The sequence below is a fragment of the Scylla paramamosain genome, chromosome 1 (assembly GCF_035594125.1).
Source record: "Scylla paramamosain isolate STU-SP2022 chromosome 1, ASM3559412v1, whole genome shotgun sequence".
Classification (NCBI taxonomy): Eukaryota; Metazoa; Arthropoda; class Malacostraca; order Decapoda; family Portunidae; genus Scylla; species Scylla paramamosain.
The window spans coordinates 19,107,301-19,125,025 of NC_087151.1; the positions used below are offsets into that span (position 1 = coordinate 19,107,301).

Here is a 17,725-nt window from a genome sequence, read left to right on the forward strand (position 1 = left end):
TCAGGGGCGACAGGGCTGGTAGCAGTGGGGTCAGGCAGCCCGTCAGGCTGGTCATCGGAGAGACGGTTGTCCACATCAAGAAGTACACATTTAATGCCTCTATTTCTTGAATTTCCTGATCTGTCCCAGTCTTGGCCCTGAGGTAACCAGACAGGCATGTGTAGTAGAAATTCTTGACACTGGTGATTATCTCCTGATCCAAAGGTTGGATCCAAAGGTGGAAAGAAAACAATCTTGATGTCAGGGTGGATGTTGCACAAGTAGGTAGGGTGACAGGATGCATTATCCATCAGTAGCAGCATTTTAAATAGGAGGCCTAGCTGGTGGTACTTTAGGTGACTGTCAGGCACGAAATGATCAAGGAGCCAATCTTTCATTATTGCTGATGTCATCCAACCATTACATGAGCTGTACCAATAAAAATCAAATGAGCTCATGCTACAGACATCATTAAAGGAATGAGGGTGCTTTGCAGTGTGCACTATCACTGGTTTCATTTTACATGAGCCACTCACATTCATTGTAAATATCACAGTAAAATGAGACATGTCAATTTTTTTCCCATGAGCTTGTTTTTGTTGTTTGGGTTTGTAGGTAGAGCTAGGCATTTTTTTCCAATTCAGGCCACTCTCATCTAGGTTAAATATTTGGTCCTTTGTGTAGCCACCTTCCTCGATGATTTTTTTCAAAGTGTTAGGAAAAGAATCTGCTGCCTCAGTGTCAACGCTGCCACTTTCGCCACTAAGTCTTGCATTCTTGAACCCTTTCCTCTTGAAGATCTTGTTCAGCCAGCCAGTGGAAGCTTTGAATGGTTTCTTGGGAGGGTCCAGTACCTTTTTCAGGCAGGCTGCATAAAAAATCTTGGCCTGCTTCATGATTTGTTTACCATCAATTGACACGTCCTTGTCTTTATGATTAACATAATGTGCCAAATATCTCTCCATGTGTATCATCACAGTGTTCGTGCTTTGACAAATGTTTGTCCACTGAAAGTTTTACCAACCTTTTCAATTTGTTCACAATTTTTTCCACACCATGTGCACAGTCAATTCACCCACATTAGACTCTCTTGAGATTTCACAATTACTGTATTTGATGGCTCATAAGACGTATAGCCTCATAAGACACACCCAGTTTTGGCAGACATTGAAATGAGAAAAAAAGATAACTGAGTGGATTTAAGCTCTGAATATGAAGTGAAGGATTTCACCTGACATTTGAAGACTCACATGCATTTAGATCATTATTAGATCCCAATATTTTGCATCTAAGAACTTTGATATTTGCTAGTAGCCTACGTACCAATCCTGTTGTGAGATGTAAATGTGCACCTGGCATACGGTGTTGGCAGTGACTGAGAGACTAAAGGGGTAATAAAGTTTGTTCATAAGAATGTTAAAAGATAGGTGCAATTTTAATTGTATGAAAGTGTCTTACCTTAAGGAGTAACGGCATCACACTGTAAAGAACGCAGTGAAGCTTTCCTGTGTCACTGGGTTCGGCGCATAACCAATTGTGTGTTTGTTTTGGTACATGCAGTGTGTGGTGCATGGCCATTTAGGTAAATTCTTCCTGACTGGTGTCATTCTTTGCTAATTACTGATAAGTATGACCTATTATATATTGTTACCTTGAAAGAAAGAGTTGTTTTGTGGTGTAGTACAAATCATCACTTTGTTTACATGTGCGAAGATGTCTGGAGTTTGATTTTTGAGCCTCTGTTGCCATAGATGTAACACCAACCACAGCCTCAATGCTGAACCTTGGCCTCATAGGACACAGGCTCATTTCCTCAGACTTTTTTTTTGGAGAAAAGATGTGTCTTATGAGCCATCAAATACGGTACGTTTGTCTTTCCTTTTCATCGCAGTGATCTTCATTTTCACATCTAGGCTCAACGTTTTATTCTTCTTGATGATGAGAATAGGCAGGGGAGCCATGGTGAGCCCCGAATTTGCTGAGTGTACAGGTGTATGGTGTATGTAGGTTTTTGCTGTCAAACAGAACCAAAACACATTCTCTCTCTCTCTCTCTCTCTCTCTCTCTCTCTCTCTCTCTCTCTCTCTCTCTCTCTCTCTCTCTCTCTCTCTCTCTCTCTCTCTCTCTCTCTCTCTCTCTCTCTCTTTTCTTTTTTTTTTTTTTAACATAGGTACATTATCACCCGAAGGCGCACTGCCATGTGCAACCTATTTTAGGGGTGTGATACAACACACAAATATAAATATAAAGATATATACATATACATTCTTTATGGCCTTATGCTAGTATTGTTAGCAGGGGGGTTGGGAACGAGCCCTCCAGTGGTGTGCTGCTAACTTTACGTCCTGGGTATCCATCCCCCTGAAATGAGGGACAGAGGAGGCGAAGACGTTCCACAGTCTGGAGACTTGCCCCCAAAAGGTGCGCTGGTGTTGGCTGGAGCGGGAACGCGGCACTTCCACTGAGTCACCACTGGATAACACCATTCTCGTGTCCCACGAGGTGACTCTGGCTGTAGTCCTGCCAGATGTGGCACACCCTGCACCTGTGCCTTGTGGAACACCACAAGGGCCGCCACGTCCCCGTGGTGTTCTAGTGTGTCGACGGGAGCCTCAGGATCGGCTGGGGCACCTGCTGCTTCCACTAGTCGCAGCACCTGTCGCTGGATGCCGTCGAGCTTGCTGATGTGTATGGCAGCACAGGACATCCAGGAGAGGGCAGCATACTCTAAATAAGGCTGTATCTGGGCCTTGTAGAGCAAGAGCCTCCCTCTCCTGTCGAGCAAGCTGGCCACCCTCCTCAAGGAGGAGACTCGGTGTGAGGCCTTAAGGGCAATGTGTTTGATGTGGCGGTCAAACCGCAGCCCTCAATCCACCTCCACCCCCAGAATCTTGACAGACTCCTGGAGTTCGAGAGGAAGGCCACCAAAGCGTAGCCCTCCCTCCACTGCTGGCTCGGCAGCGGGGGATCGAGAGACTATCATTGCCTTTCTCTCTCTCTCTCTCTCTCTCTCTCTCTCTCTCTCTCTCTCTCTCTCTCTCTCTCTCTCTCTCTCTCTCTCTCTCTCTCTCTCATTATTAGTCCATTTATGGTTTCATTCATGTTGTTTAATCAATTCTTTATTCCATATCATTATCACTATATGTGTTTGTTCATTTTCCTGCATTCCTTTCCTTCTTCCTTCATATTGATCCTGCTTTTCTTCATTCCTTCTTCTTTCCTTCTCAGCTTCATTCCCTAAGAGTCTGACAGTCCCATCTGTCTTTATTTTATAGTCACTTGCTCATTCATTATTTGAGAGAGAGGGAGAGAAAGAGAACAATGTCAGTGGGCAGCAATGTTGTGGTGGTGATGCTGCAGTGCGCCCTGACATCACAACCCCCTCCATCCCGTTAACAAGAGTGGAAACCACTACTTCCTCTGTTTCTCACTGCAGGTGTCACCCTCAAAGTTCGGGCCATATCGCAAATTCAGTTTTCAATAAAAATATAATTTTTGGGGTCTCTATCATAAACTCAGTGAATCACAAACTTGAAACTCACAATCCTGGAGACAGTACTGTATATATATATATATATATATATATATATATATATATATATATATATATATATATATATATATATATATATATATATATATATATATATATATATATAGTTATACATCCAGTGTTTCCGCGTGTATTTGGGGTTTGGTACTTGCAGTTTTGCATATTCACATTTTCGTTCCTAACCTAACCTACCTAACTAATGGGGAGTTTTCAGGGTTGTCAGAAGTCACCAATGGCTCAGTCTTTTGGACCAAAGAAGCTGGACTATTCTTTCAGTTATTGCAAATTACAGTAAACCTTTGATATAACAAACAGATTGGGGAGAGGATGGGTCGCTAAAGATGAAAATTTGCTATATTCAGAGAGAGAGAGAGAGAGAGAGAGAGAGAGAGAGAGAGAGAGAGAGGAGTTGTGGCTGTGTGAGGCAGTGACCTTGACAATGGCTGATGATGCACTGCTCTCTCTCTCTCTCTCTCTCTCTCTCTCTCTCTCTCTCTCTCTCTCTCTCTCTCTCTCTCTCTCTCTCTCTCTTAGATAAGTTAACAGAGAGAGAGAGAGAGAGAGAGAGAGAGAGAGAGAGAGAGAGAGAGAGAGAGGGCTGGGAGGGGAGGTGGGCAGCAGTTTTAGAAGGATTGTTATGCACAAAATTTGGTAAATAGAGGTTCATTATTTTAATGGTTTACTGTATGTATTAATTTAGTTTCTTTTCATCTTACAGAGTAATGTATTTTTTTTATTTAAATTATTATTTACTCTCAAATAATTGTTTCTTATTGTGTTAAAGTGAATTTTAAATGCACCTAATAAGTGAAAGACATATATTTTATGGTTTAGACTATAAACATCAGTATTGTTGAGCCTCGTAGGGTGGTTTCCCATATTTTTGGATTTTAGCTATTTATGGGAGGCTTTGGAACACTATATAGATAAGTAATTAAATATATATATATATATATATATATATATATATATATATATATATATATATATATATATATATATATATATATATATATTGTCATGCGCAGTGAGATAGAGATCAGAGAAAGAGGAAAGAGAAAGATAATAAAGTAGAAGAGGGGAAGAGAGCGAGAAGTAGATGTGTCACTGACAGAGATGGGCTGAGAGTTTACTTTAGAAATTTATATGAAATAGAAGTTGTCCTCTACATAATTTACCTCACTCCCATTCCTTCTTGAAAGCTGAAATTAATAGATCATATAGCTGAAGGACTGTTCTTTCCTGTTGTATAATTACTTTTTCCCTACCCCTCCAATAGCCCCACAATAAATTTTGAAACTTAAGTGTTTAGAGAAAGTGAGATCCCGTGAGGAGGAAGAGTGTTGCGTGGGACAGATCTTCACCCCTCAGTCCCTCATCCCCCCATCCTTCCATCCCAGTTTCCTTATCTTGTATCTGCATTTGGGGAGGGTGAGTTTTAACCACTTTTCTCACCACCTCAGTCAGTAGCTGGTTGGATATCATAGAGTGTAGACATGATGCTTAGTGAGTTGGGAGGTGGCATGTCTAGGAAGGGCATAGTACTGTATATCCAAGTGTGGTATTACAGTATATTATTATTATTATTATTATTATTATTATTATTATTATTATTATTATTATTATTATTATTATTATTGTATACTTGCAAGGCTCTATGGGAGGCTGGGACCTAGGAGAAGCCAGATATCTGACGAGAGAACATTTGTGACTCAAATTTTGGTTGCTTCTGTGACAGAGGGTGACTCTGTGCACAATCTTGTGTTGTTGTGTTGTTTTACAGAGTATTCTGATGAGAGCAGGCTCTTTTCCTCTCCCCCTTTCTAAGTGCAGTGTCTTGTTGCAGTGTCATGTTTGCCAGATGCTACTGGTCTTGGAGTCCACAGCCTTGAGTGGGGTAGACCAGTGGATTTTAATATTTGGCTAGATCACAGCTGTCTACCTTCTCCCTGTATTGGAGATGTGGGCCTGTCTTTTGGAATAGTGTAGGTAGGCTGTTCTCTGGCAAGTGTGTATAATATTCCTGTTGGGCTTGGGTGGTTTGTTTGTGGGAGGTAGCCTACAGAGTCTTGGTACTACCAATTAACAAGCTTTCTCACTCACACATGTGCACGGGCCAGGATACAAATCTTGGCTAGCATCACTGTCTGACTGATGACTGACTGGCGAGGAGCCGTGGATACGTGAATGTGAATCAGATGTAATGAAACTGTATGATCTCCGAATGAGATTTATCAGATCTAATTTCTAGTATTAACAGCTTAACTGGAATTAACATTTTGTATTGGCCTGGCTGAGGCTCTTATTAAATAAAAAAAATAAATAAAAATTTAATCTTTGAGATCCAGGGCTATTCTTAAATGGCCAGACCTAACTACGCCACTGTACATCAGCACCTGGTCATGATAATGCTCAGGAATGATTGTCACACATGCTAGGCTCCATTGGTGTATGTCTGAGGGATAGTGCTTGGCTGATGATTATCCACTAGCAGTTCTTATTTACTGTCCTGTTTAAATTTTATAGTAAAATTATGAGTATGTTAATGTTATTATGTTATATTTTTTACTTTTCTTTTATTTGTGGTACATAGGAATAAGTGGTGGTATAAGTGCTACTGAAAAGGCTATGCCTTCCCGATGTTCATTAGAGAATAACAACACATGTTTATGTGTGCAGGACAATGTTCATAAGGTGTAAGTTATGTTTGATATTTGTGGTAACATTCAGACTACAATACAGAGAGCTAATGATGAAGCAAGTACAAATAATGAATACCATGTATGTTTATGCAAATTGCTAAGGGGAAAATAAGTAAGGCAAGTAAGGAAAATATTTTCCAAAATTTGAAAAATTCTGGAATTTGGAAAATGTTAGTTCCCAAGTGTTCTGGATAAATGATCATGTACCTGTATAACATTCCTTCTTCTTGTCAAATGACAGCTTAACAGCCATTTTTTTAGGTACCTGGTAATTATCACTCATTGCTTGCAGTATTTTCCAGAAACTTGAAATAATGTTTCACATACAGTCAGCGAACGCTGATCTTGCGTTGCAGCAGCACTCGCTGCTTGGGGAGTGCATTTTACTTAAAGCCTCCCTACAAGCATTTAAATTGGGCTGAGACAAATTGACTTATTGGCATTTCAAGTGCATCTTTCCTCCTCACTCACACCCATAGCAACAATGAGCACCACCAGCGTCACCAGAGTCAGTGTTCATTGTGTTTGTGTCTTAGTGATGCATGATTGGCTCTGTTTTCAGAGTGAAACACATTATGTTTGTTCATGCTGTGGTGTTTGTGGTGATGAGTGCGAGGCAGACAAGTCACAGTGATATCATTTCATCATAGATCTTCACATGTTGGGTTTGAATGGTGTTGATATAGCAAAACATTTGAATTTAAAACTCAGAACTACCTCATACTAAAGATTCTTCAAGAGAGGCAGTGGGTCATTGTCTTTTTCACAACTATGGTGGTGCCATCCCTTTATCTTTACCCCACAGCCTCTAGTTTCTTTATGAAAGCATTTTGACTCTAATCTGACTCTTACAGCATGACAGCTGAAGGGAAGCAGTATGGGTGCCACCATCATGGCTGTGAAAAGATAATTCCTCACTGCCTCCCTTGACAAATTTTTGTATGAGGTTCTGGAAGTTTCACATTTCCTAATTCACATGTTTTACTATATGGACACTGTTCAAGCCCAATATGCGAAGATCTGTGATGGAAAGATATCACCATGACTTGTCTGCCTCGCACTCATCACTACAAACACCACAAAATGAACAGAGCATAATGTGTCTCAATCTGAGAAAAAAGCCAGTTACATATCACCAAAGACATAGTGAACATGGATCCTACTAATTAATACTGGTCATTGTTGCTATGGACATGAGTGAGGAGGAAAGAAGCACTTAAGATGCCAATAAGTCAATTTGTCCCAGCCCATTTTTTTTATGCTTGTCAGAAGGCTTTGAGTAAAACATGCTTCCTGACCAGCGTGTGCTGCCATGACGCAAGATCAGCATTCACTGACTGTACATGTTTCCTCTATGGAAGACCTTGGGTTTGTTTTCAGGCGTCCTGAATGTAATTCTGGTGTTGGAGATCATCCACTCTATGTTAATGTGGACATGAAAAATGGAGGTACACACACTACTTGGATAGACTCCCTCCAAGCTGCATTTGCTGGGATTCAAGTAAGTTTTGATCCATGTTTACCTCCTTCATTGGTATATTTTTTTATTAGTGTTATTTTAGTTAAGGTAAGGAGCATATACACACAGTCAACCTATAAGCATTTTGTCATATAAGCTAAGGAGCATATACACACAGTCAACCTATAAGCATTTTGTCATATCTTAGCATCTTAAGGCGGTGTCACACAAGACAAATTTCTCCATGTTGGCCGTTTTCATTGGTGATACCACAAACCCAACAAGTTTGGCATCTCTCAAGGACTGGACTGTTGTGTTGACATCTCATTCCAGCAGCAACAAACCCTCAACCAACAACTCTTTGTTCACTTTATTTTACCTTAAGGGGGACGTCCGGTTGGGAGACCCCCCCCCCAAAAAAAAAAAAAAAAAAAATATATATATATATATATATATATATATATATATATATATATATATATATATATATATATATATATATATATATATATATATATATATATATATATATGACACTGAAAAGTAAATATGGTAGGCATACACATTCTATATTATTTTACAAAGAATTATGGCAAAACATGCAATACTTTCCATTTAAATCCCATTTAAAGGTCCTGTATTCAACCATGTACTTTTGTTTACATCAGTAGCATTTATCTTTTTCCAAAAAAACTATGAAAAAATTGGCAAAACCTTTTGATTTTTTGGGTGAACATGATATGGTAACACTTAGAGGGGAGTGAGTGGTACTCTCAGCTCACTGCCTATCTCTCAATCTCCATGGCTTACCAGCCTTAGTTCAGAGAGGACATGTATCTTGGAAGCATCACATGACTATTTCATCCTATTTCTCACATTTCTGAGGATGTCCAGGCATACAAAGTTGAATATGAGAGTGGTGCCTTTTGAGGGAAACCTGGCAATAATGAGAAGCATGGCAGATCAAACACCTAGGCTATGATTAGGTAATACTGTGCCATGCCATAGATGGGTGGGGGTTGGGAAATAAAAGCTACTCAAGTAAAAAAAATAATTTTTCAGAGTATTTTTTAGCATACAAATATGAAGAAATTATGTAGCAACAAAGACAATGTAATGATAAAGTGTTGTGATGACTAATAAAAGAATGATGATTAACACAAATGTTTAGGAGCCCATGTCTCAAAACAACATTTTTGCTAATATAAATGCCAAAAATTCACCAATTTCTTCAGATTCCCATAAAATCTTCAGGACTGTTAGAATGGACTAAAATCTACAAACATATGCTCTTACAGTTTCAAGTTAACCATTATATATATATATATATATATATATATATATATATATATATATATATATATATATATATATATATGAAAAAATCTTCATGAAAAGTCAAACTTTGCCAGAAGTTGAGAGTTGAGAAAAAAAATTTTTCTCTACTTCTGTGATAAAAATAAAAATTTCAAACATGTTTAGTTAAAGATCTATAGTGTATCTACATGTGTGGGACAATGTCTTAGAAAGATATGAATATTTCTGAGGTTTTTTATTTTAAAGATGGGTTTTAATAAAAGAATAAATAAATAAAGGTATAGGAGTCTTATAAATGCCATGCCCTACCAATCTGCAAAATTTAATGTAAAACAAGTAAATACATTGGAAAAAACCCATCAGACCAGACATCCCCTTAATTATTCCAAAATTATAGTTTATTAAATATGACTGTGTTTTTTTTAATGGCTTCCAATTTGATGATGGAACAGAGATGTTGTAAATCTTTTACTCCACTTGGCAACACATATAGGCCATGTGGCACTGTCTTCACAGGCTGCTCCCTCTTGGCCAAATCACTCTGGGATTGAGGTAGCAATAACATGAGCAGGTACAGCCAACACTCCTAGTACCAATTAAAAGTCTGGATCCACTATAGCTCAATTAATTTGTGCCTAACTTTCATACTCCAGCAAAACTTAGCACAGGACTCCATCACAACACATTATTTATCTTACTAGCTGCAATTGTCAAATATGAATAATTTCACACACCAGACAATCAAATCATAATCACAAAGACACACATGTACTTTGTTTTTAGTTTTGTAGTTGACAATTTGCCTCATAAAGTACTGTAGTTTATATTTGGTTTACATTTATAGCTTGTAACACAGCAGTCATTTGATTCCAAATACTCCCAGCAAGTCCGGCAACACAACCGTTTTCCATTCTTTCCAATAACAGATAATGAGCAACAAGATGTTGCTTGCTGCTTGTTTTGCTCAACCACCAACAAAAATGGCCAATGTGTTGGGAGAAATTTGTCCTGTGTGATGCTGCTTTTAGGCCTCAGTGGGGAAAAGACTGATACTCACTGACCATATTATGCAAATGTCAGTTGTGCAACATACCAAGACCTCTGCAACACAGGCTGGCAGCAGTACTGGATAATCTCTATTCCACAATAATAGACTTATCTGTTTTTACACCTGATCTAGTCAGTTATATTTTTTTCAAGATCTAACTCTCTTCATGACTTGGCACCTAGACAAAACCATCTCCAGTAACTTTGCTTCTTCAACTTTACCTCCTTTTATTTCAGCCTGATGGCACCACTGTCATCTCACCTATCTCTAAAGCTGAACTCTTCACTCAAATGTTTGCTAAAAACTCCACTTTGGATTATTCAGGACTTGTTCCTCCCTCTCCTCCACCCTCCAACTGCATGCTACTTATTAAAATCCTTCACAGTGATGTTTTCCATGCCCTCACTGGCCTTAATTCTTGGAAGGCTTATGGACCTGATGGGGTCCCTCCTATTGTTCTCTGAAAGTGCCTTTGTGCTTGCACCTTGCCTAGTGAAACTCTTCCAACTCTGTCTGTCAACATCTACCTTTCCTTCTTGTTGGAAGTTTCCCTACATTCAGCCTATTCCTAAAAAGGGTGACCGTTTTAATCCTTGAAACTACTGCCTTATTGCTTTAATTTTCTGCCTCTCTAAAGTTTAATCTATCCTCAACAAGAAGCTTCTTAAACATCTGTCACTTAACCTTACATCTGATCACCAGTATGGGTTCCATTTTGGCTGCACTATGGATGATCTGGCTTTCCTTACTTAGTCTTGGTCATCCTCTTTTAAGGATTTTGGTGAAACTTGTGCTGTTGCCTTAGACATATCAGAATTTTTGATAGATTTTGGCACAAAGCTTTGATTTCCTAACTATCCTCTAATGGCTTTTATCTTTCTCTCTTTTAACTTCATCTCAAGTTTTCTTTCTGACTGTTCTATTGCTGCTTTGGTAGACAGTCATTGTTCTTAATTCCTCCATCTATTAACTTGACACAACCTTCCAGATAACTATCTCCTCTTCCTCAGTACCACTCAACAGTCCCCCTCTCTTACACTGAACATCTTTGTTCTGTCCTTTACTTATAATCTAAACTGGAAACTTCATATCTCATCTCTAGCTAAAATAGCTTCTATGAAGTTAGACATTCTGAGGTGTCTCTGGCAGTTTTTCTTACTCCCAAGCTGCTAACTGTGTACAGGGCTTTATCCATCCATGTATGGAGTATGCTTCACATATATGGGGAGGTTCCACTCATACCACTCTTTTAGACAGGGTGAAATCAAAAGCATTTTGTCTTACCATCTCCTCTTCTCTAATTGACTGTCTTCAGCCTCTCTCTCATCACCACAATGTTGCACCTCATGCTATTTTCATTCAAACTGCTCCTCTGATCTTGCTAACTGCATGCCTCTCCTCCTTCCACAGGATTGTTACATGAGACTTTCTACTTTCTCTCACCTCTACTATGTCCACCCCTAATGCAAGAGTTAACTAGTATCTTCAGTCATTCATTCCCTTTTCTGATAAACTTTGGAACCCTGCCTGTTTCTGTATTTCATCTTTCCTATGACTTGAATTCTTTCAAGAGGGAGGTATCAAGACACCTATCCTTCAATTTTGGCAATGGTTTCTGATTCTGTTTGGATACTAGTACCTCAGTGGGCCTTTTTATTATAATTTTGTTTCCCTTGGCTGGTGTCCCTCATACATAAAAAAAGAAAAAAAGATTGGACCAGATGTAGGCATACCTCCTGTTTAGGTTGTCCTTTTTTTTTTTTTTTGCATTCATTCCAAGGAACCTGTATCAAAACATTTGATTTATACCTTTCCACACCTTTAATGTTTCAGTCATTCTAAACTTCATTCCTGCATTTATTTTTCTATACCTCCCCAAGCAACTTATTAAAAGGGATGAAGCAATAGTACTAGAAGCCTGTCTTCTGTATCTTTGTTTCTAAAACTAAATATAAAATCAGAACACAATATATGAAAACATGGAAGTAAGAATGCATGTTTTTACCTAGTAAATGCACATACCTCAGTAATTCTCATTTCTGTTGAACTTTTAGGTCTTAGCTGGTGACATGGAAGAGGCTATCTGTACACATGCTCTTTATTATACCATCTGGAAAAAATATGGAGTGTTGCCAGAGAGATTCAATTGGCAAAGGATCTCTCCAGATGTGATGTTTTATCCACTGAGACCAGAATTTGTGGAGTCAACATATCTACTGTATCAGGTGAGATCTTAAAAGTGATGGAGCATTTAAAGTATTAGAATTCTTTCATGTGATTTACAACTTTGGATTATTGTAATTATATAATGTCGCAATTAACAAGATATATTTAGTAATGGTTTGCTCAACAGGCAACCAAGAATCCATTTTACTTGCATGTTGGACGGGACATCCTCACTTCCCTCAACAACTTGACTCGGGCACGTTGTGGCCATGCTACAGTCCACTCTGTCCTGGATATGACTTTGGAGGATCGTATGGAATCATTCTTCCTTTCAGAGACCTGCAAGTACTTATATTTGGTAAATCATCAAAATATTTTGATTTTCTTCATATGATGTTTTGTTTAGTTATTTACAACATTAGATGTAAAACATATTTATTTAGCTTGCTGGGTGCTGGGGTATTTTGTTCTTGTCATTGCAGTGCCAGGGATCTTCTTTTTTACTTATTTTATTTAATAACCAATTTATTGGGTGAAATAACTTTAGTATGCATAAAATCACCATCTGGTATATTTTTGGATGAAAATGATTTCTCTAAAGGTGCCATCACACTATTTTTACCATTAACCTATAAGTTGTGGAGATTTCCTCCTCTTGCCTCTCCCCACACATAGGAGAGTTTTCATATATTGCCAAAAACAGCCTGTTTTCAATAATCAGTTGTGCAGCTCTCCTTGCCTCGTATCATGTCAAATTAAGTGGCATTAGACTTGTAATCCTTTGTCTTTAGAATGCAAAATCCTGAAATACTTAGATTGAGGTATGTATGTATGGCATGGTAAAGAAGAGGTGTAACTTTCAGCATGAGATTGTGCTGTTTAGATGGCTGCCGCATTTTATGTGGTGAAGGTAACTTCTTAGTCACTCTCTTAATCTGTGTGCATTCATTTCCTTTCTTCAAATTCCTTATTTCCTCCTCCCTGACCTTTTCTCCTCCCTTTCCTCTCTCCACCTTTCATCCCTCTTTCCTCTCTTTTCTTGCAACCCTGTGTCTCTTCCTTCCCTTTCTTCATAATCTTCTTTCATGACATTCGTTGCAAAGCACTGCCAATGTATGATTAACATGGGCATCAGAAAAATGTTTAGTAATGCCACTAGGGAAAGGTTGCTCTGTATTGGGATCAGTATGCCCAGATAAATTGGTGAAGCATTGGTTCAAAGCTGCTATCCTGACTGTCTTTTCCACCAACATAACTTTCAAAAGCTAAATACAGAAAACTAGCATTCTCCCAATAAGGTTTTCACTCATTGCTCTCACATAAGGAGTAAAAAGTCAAAAGATAGCTCTCCTAAGCGAATGAATCAGATGCAGAAGAATCTGATGGTTCATGTGTAGCCATCACTGTGGCTGCCAAGACACTGAGACTCTGATGATTCAAGTGTTCCCTACCATTCAAGACCAAAACATCTATATGTAACACCCACAGCCTGTGTAGCATCAAATTACTGTCATGTATATGTGACACCCACAATAACATTTTCCTTGTCTTGTCTCACCTGCACAGCCATTCATTTTCACCTTCAGTCAACTGTAAACAAACATGACTCAGACACAAGAGAAAACAGCTCCTTCTCCTCAATTGATTATTGTATTTGCTGGCGTACTAGGTGCACCTCTACATAAGATGCACCCGTACTTTACAAGGATGTTTTATGGAAAAAAGTAAATTTTCATAAATTTATTGAAGAAAGATTGTAGTGTATTTACCTACTTATATTTTACCTAGTTGTGAAATACAGATCAAGAGCCACACTAGGCTTTTGCTGTCTTGTCTCCATGTTGACTCATCCAAATTTTCTTTAAATTTACGGACTGTCTTGGCACACACAGTCCCATCAATAAGTTCATTCCACACTGCAATGCTCCTGTGGGGAAAGCTATGTTTCTTGATGTCTCTTCTGCAAACACTCCTTATCAATTTCCTTCCATGTCCTCTGGTACCTCTCTTATCCAGTATCACAAGATCATCCCAATCCAACTTTTCCATTCCTTCCAATATTCTGTATAGTGCCATCAAATCACCTCTTTCCCCCTCTTTTCCAGTGTAGTCAAGCTCAATTTCATTAGTTTCTCTTCATAACTATACCCTCTTAGACTTCTAGGGATTTTAGTTGCAGCTCTCTGAATTTTTTCTAGCTTTCTGATATCCTTCTTCAAACTTGGTGATCACACTAATGCTATGTAATCCAGTCCTGGATGTATCATTGTTGTTATCAATTTTTTTTTATCATATCTTCATCAATGTAGGTGATGCCATCTTGATATTTCTCAGCAGATTATATGTTTCTCCAGTGATCTTGTTTACATGCTTCACAAACAACAGTTTATTAGAAATGGATACTCCCAGATCTTTTCCTTCTAATTGTATAGTAATTTTCTAATTTCCCAAATAGTAGGTGTCTTCTGTTCTTGCACTTTTTCCAAACTTCACCACACTCCATGTTCCACCTCAAGAACCATTCATTTATCTTAATTCAGAGCTTCTCAGTCTTCCTCATTTGTTACTTTTCTCATAATTTTAGCATCACCAGCAAAGAGACTCATGTAGCTTGTCACCCCTTCTGTCATGTCATTTACATATATTGCAAACATAACTGGCACTAGTACCGATCCTTGCAGAACTCCACTTATTACTGGTCTCCATTTCAACTTATTGCCTCTGATTACTGTCCTCATTTCTCTGTCCATCAAGAAGTCGGCCATCTATTTTAATAGTGATTCTCCCAATCTTCCTATATTTTTCTATTTCCATATTAGCCTTCTGTATGGTACTTTATCAAATGCTTTTTTCAGGTCTAAGTGTATGCAGTCAATCCATCCATCTCTCTCTTACAGCATGTCCATTACTCTTGAGTAGAATCTTATCAGATTTGTTACAGAAGATCTTCCCTCTCTGAATCCAAATTGTCTCTCTGTTATCACAATGTTGTCTACAACTTCAGAGTCACTCTTAAACTAAATTTATCTGTGCTATATACCTCTCACCTAACTCCTCTTACTATAAGAAATTCTTTGACTGCTTAACTTCCAGAGTGGAACACATTCTGACTCTCTTCCCTTTTTGCAGAGATCTCCATTCTTGGAGACTTCAATGTTCACCACCAGCTTTGGCTTTCCTCTCCCTTCACTGACCATCCTGGTGAACTAGCCTTCAACTTTGCTATCCTCCACAACCGAGAGCAATTGGTACAACACACTATTCATAATCCTGACCATCTTGGAGATACGCCCAACATTCTTGATCCTTTCCTGACCTCTAAATCTTTCTGTTTATGCTGTCATCCTCCCTTCTCCGTTGGGCTCCTCTGATCACAATCTCATATCTTTATCTTGTCCTATCACTCCAATCTCTTCTCAGGATCCCCTAAGTGAAGGTGCCACTGGCATTTTGCCTCTGCTAGTTGGGGGGGACCTGAGGAGGTATTTTGCTGATTTTCCTTAGAATGACTACTGCTTCCATGTCAGAGACCTGTCTTTGTGTGCTGAGCGTATAACAGGTGATAGTGTCTGGCATGGAGGCGTACATTCCTCACTCTTTTTCTTGACCTAAACCTTCCAAATCTTGGTTTAACACAGCTTGTTCTCTTGCTATACATGATAGAGAGATGGCCCACAAAAAGTACTTAAGCCTTCTATCACTAGAATCTCATACACTTTGTATTTCTGCCTGGAACCATGCCAAGTCTGTTCACCAACTAGCCAAACACTCCTTCATTAATAGAAAATGTCAAAACCTTTCAAGATCTAACTCCCCTCGTGACTTCTGGCATCTAGCCAAAAATATCTCCAATAACTTTGCTTCTTCTTCTTTCCCTCCTTTTATTTCAATGAGATGGCACCACTGGTATCACATCTATCTCAAAAACTGAACTCTTCACTCAAACCTTTGCTAAAAACTCTACCATGGATGACTCAGGGCTTGTTCCTCCCTCTTCTCCACCCTCTGACTACTTCATGCTACCTATTAAAATTCTTCGCAATGATGTTTTCCATGCCTTTGCTGGCCTAAACCCTTGGAAGGCTTACGGACCCAATGGGGTCCCTCCTATTGTTCTCCAAAACTGTGCCTCTGTGCTTGCACCTTGCCTAGTCAAACTCTTTCAACTCTGTCTGTCAACATCTACCTTTCCTTCTTGCTGGAAGTTTGCCTACATTCAGCCTGTTGCTAAAGAGGGTGACCATTCTAATCCCTTAAACTATCATCCTATTGCTTTAATTTCCTGCCTATCTAAAGTTTTTTAATCTATCCTCAACAAGAAGATTCTTAACATCTATCACTTCACAACATTCTATCAGATTGCCAGTATGGGTTCCATCAAGCCGGCTCTACTGGTGATCTTCTGGCTTTCCTTACTGAGTCTTGGTCATCCTCTTCTAGAGATTTTGGTGAAACTTTTGGTGTTGCCTTGGATGTATCAAAAGCTTTTGATTTCCAAACTACCCTCCTCTGGCTTCTATCCTTCTCTCTGTAACTTCATCTCAAATTTCCTTTCTGACTGTTCTATTGCTGCTGTGGTAGACAGTCACAGTTCTTCTCCTAAATCTATTAACAGTGCTGTTCCTCAGGGTTCTGTCCTGTCACCCACTCTTCTTATTATTCAAGACTTTCTTCTTTCTCCTTGTTCTTTCCACCTCTCTAATGCAAGAGTTAACCAGTATTCTCAATCATTCCTCCCTTTCTTTAGTAAACTCTGGAACCTTCTAAACCAAACTTCTTGTCCTATCTACTCCTACACTGATGATACCACCCTGTACTTTTCCATGTCTTTTTCATAGACATTCAACACTTCAGGAAGTAGACATTTCATGCAGGGAAGCCACAGAACACCCAACTTCTGATCTTTCTAAAATTTCTGATTGGGGCAGAGGAAACTTGGTATTATTCAATGCCTCAAAAACTCAATTCCTCCATCTATCAACTCGACACAACCTTCCAGACAACTATCTCCTCTTCTTTAGTGACACTCAACTTCCCCCTCTTCTACACTGAATATCCTCGGTCTGTCCTTTACTTATAAGCTGAACTGGAAACTTAACATCTCATCTCTAGCTAAAACAGCTTCTATGAAATTAGGCATTCTGAGGTGTCTCTGCCAGTTTTTCTCATCCCCAGCTGCTAACTCTGTACAAGGGCCTTATCTGTCCATGTATGGAGTATGCTTCAGATGACTGGGGGGGCTCCACTCATGCTGCTCTTCTAGACAGGGTGGAATCAAAAGCTTTTCATCTCATCAACTCCTCTCCTGTAACTGACTGTCTTCAGTCTCTCTCTCATCGCCGCAATGTTGCATCTCTAGCTGTCTTGTACTGCTATTTTCATACTAATTGCTCTTCTGATATTGCTAACTGCATGCCTTCCCTCCTCCCGCAGCCTCGCTGCACAAGACTTTCTTCTTTCTCTCACCCCTATTCTGTCCACCTCTCTAATGCAAGAGTTAA

General features: G+C 39.1%; 1 protein-coding gene across 9 annotated transcripts in view; it reads left to right on the forward strand.

Annotated features, from left to right (window-relative positions):
• LOC135101890 (ER degradation-enhancing alpha-mannosidase-like protein 1) overlaps window positions 1–17,725 on the forward strand; it is a 168,653-nt gene that overhangs the window by 40,062 nt on the left and 110,866 nt on the right. For 8 of the 9 annotated variants that reach the window (XR_010269438.1, XR_010269433.1, XR_010269435.1 and 5 more), the window contains exons 6-8: window positions 7,615–7,735; window positions 12,113–12,283; window positions 12,412–12,582. Coding sequence is in view for 2 of the 9 variants with exons in the window: in XM_064006206.1 (XP_063862276.1) it covers window positions 7,615–7,735; window positions 12,113–12,283; window positions 12,412–12,582 (463 nt within the window). In the remaining 7 variants the exon portion in view is untranslated. The remainder of the gene's footprint in view (window positions 1–7,614; window positions 7,736–12,112; window positions 12,284–12,411; window positions 12,583–17,725) is intronic. The other variant, XM_064006239.1, reaches the window with a different exon arrangement.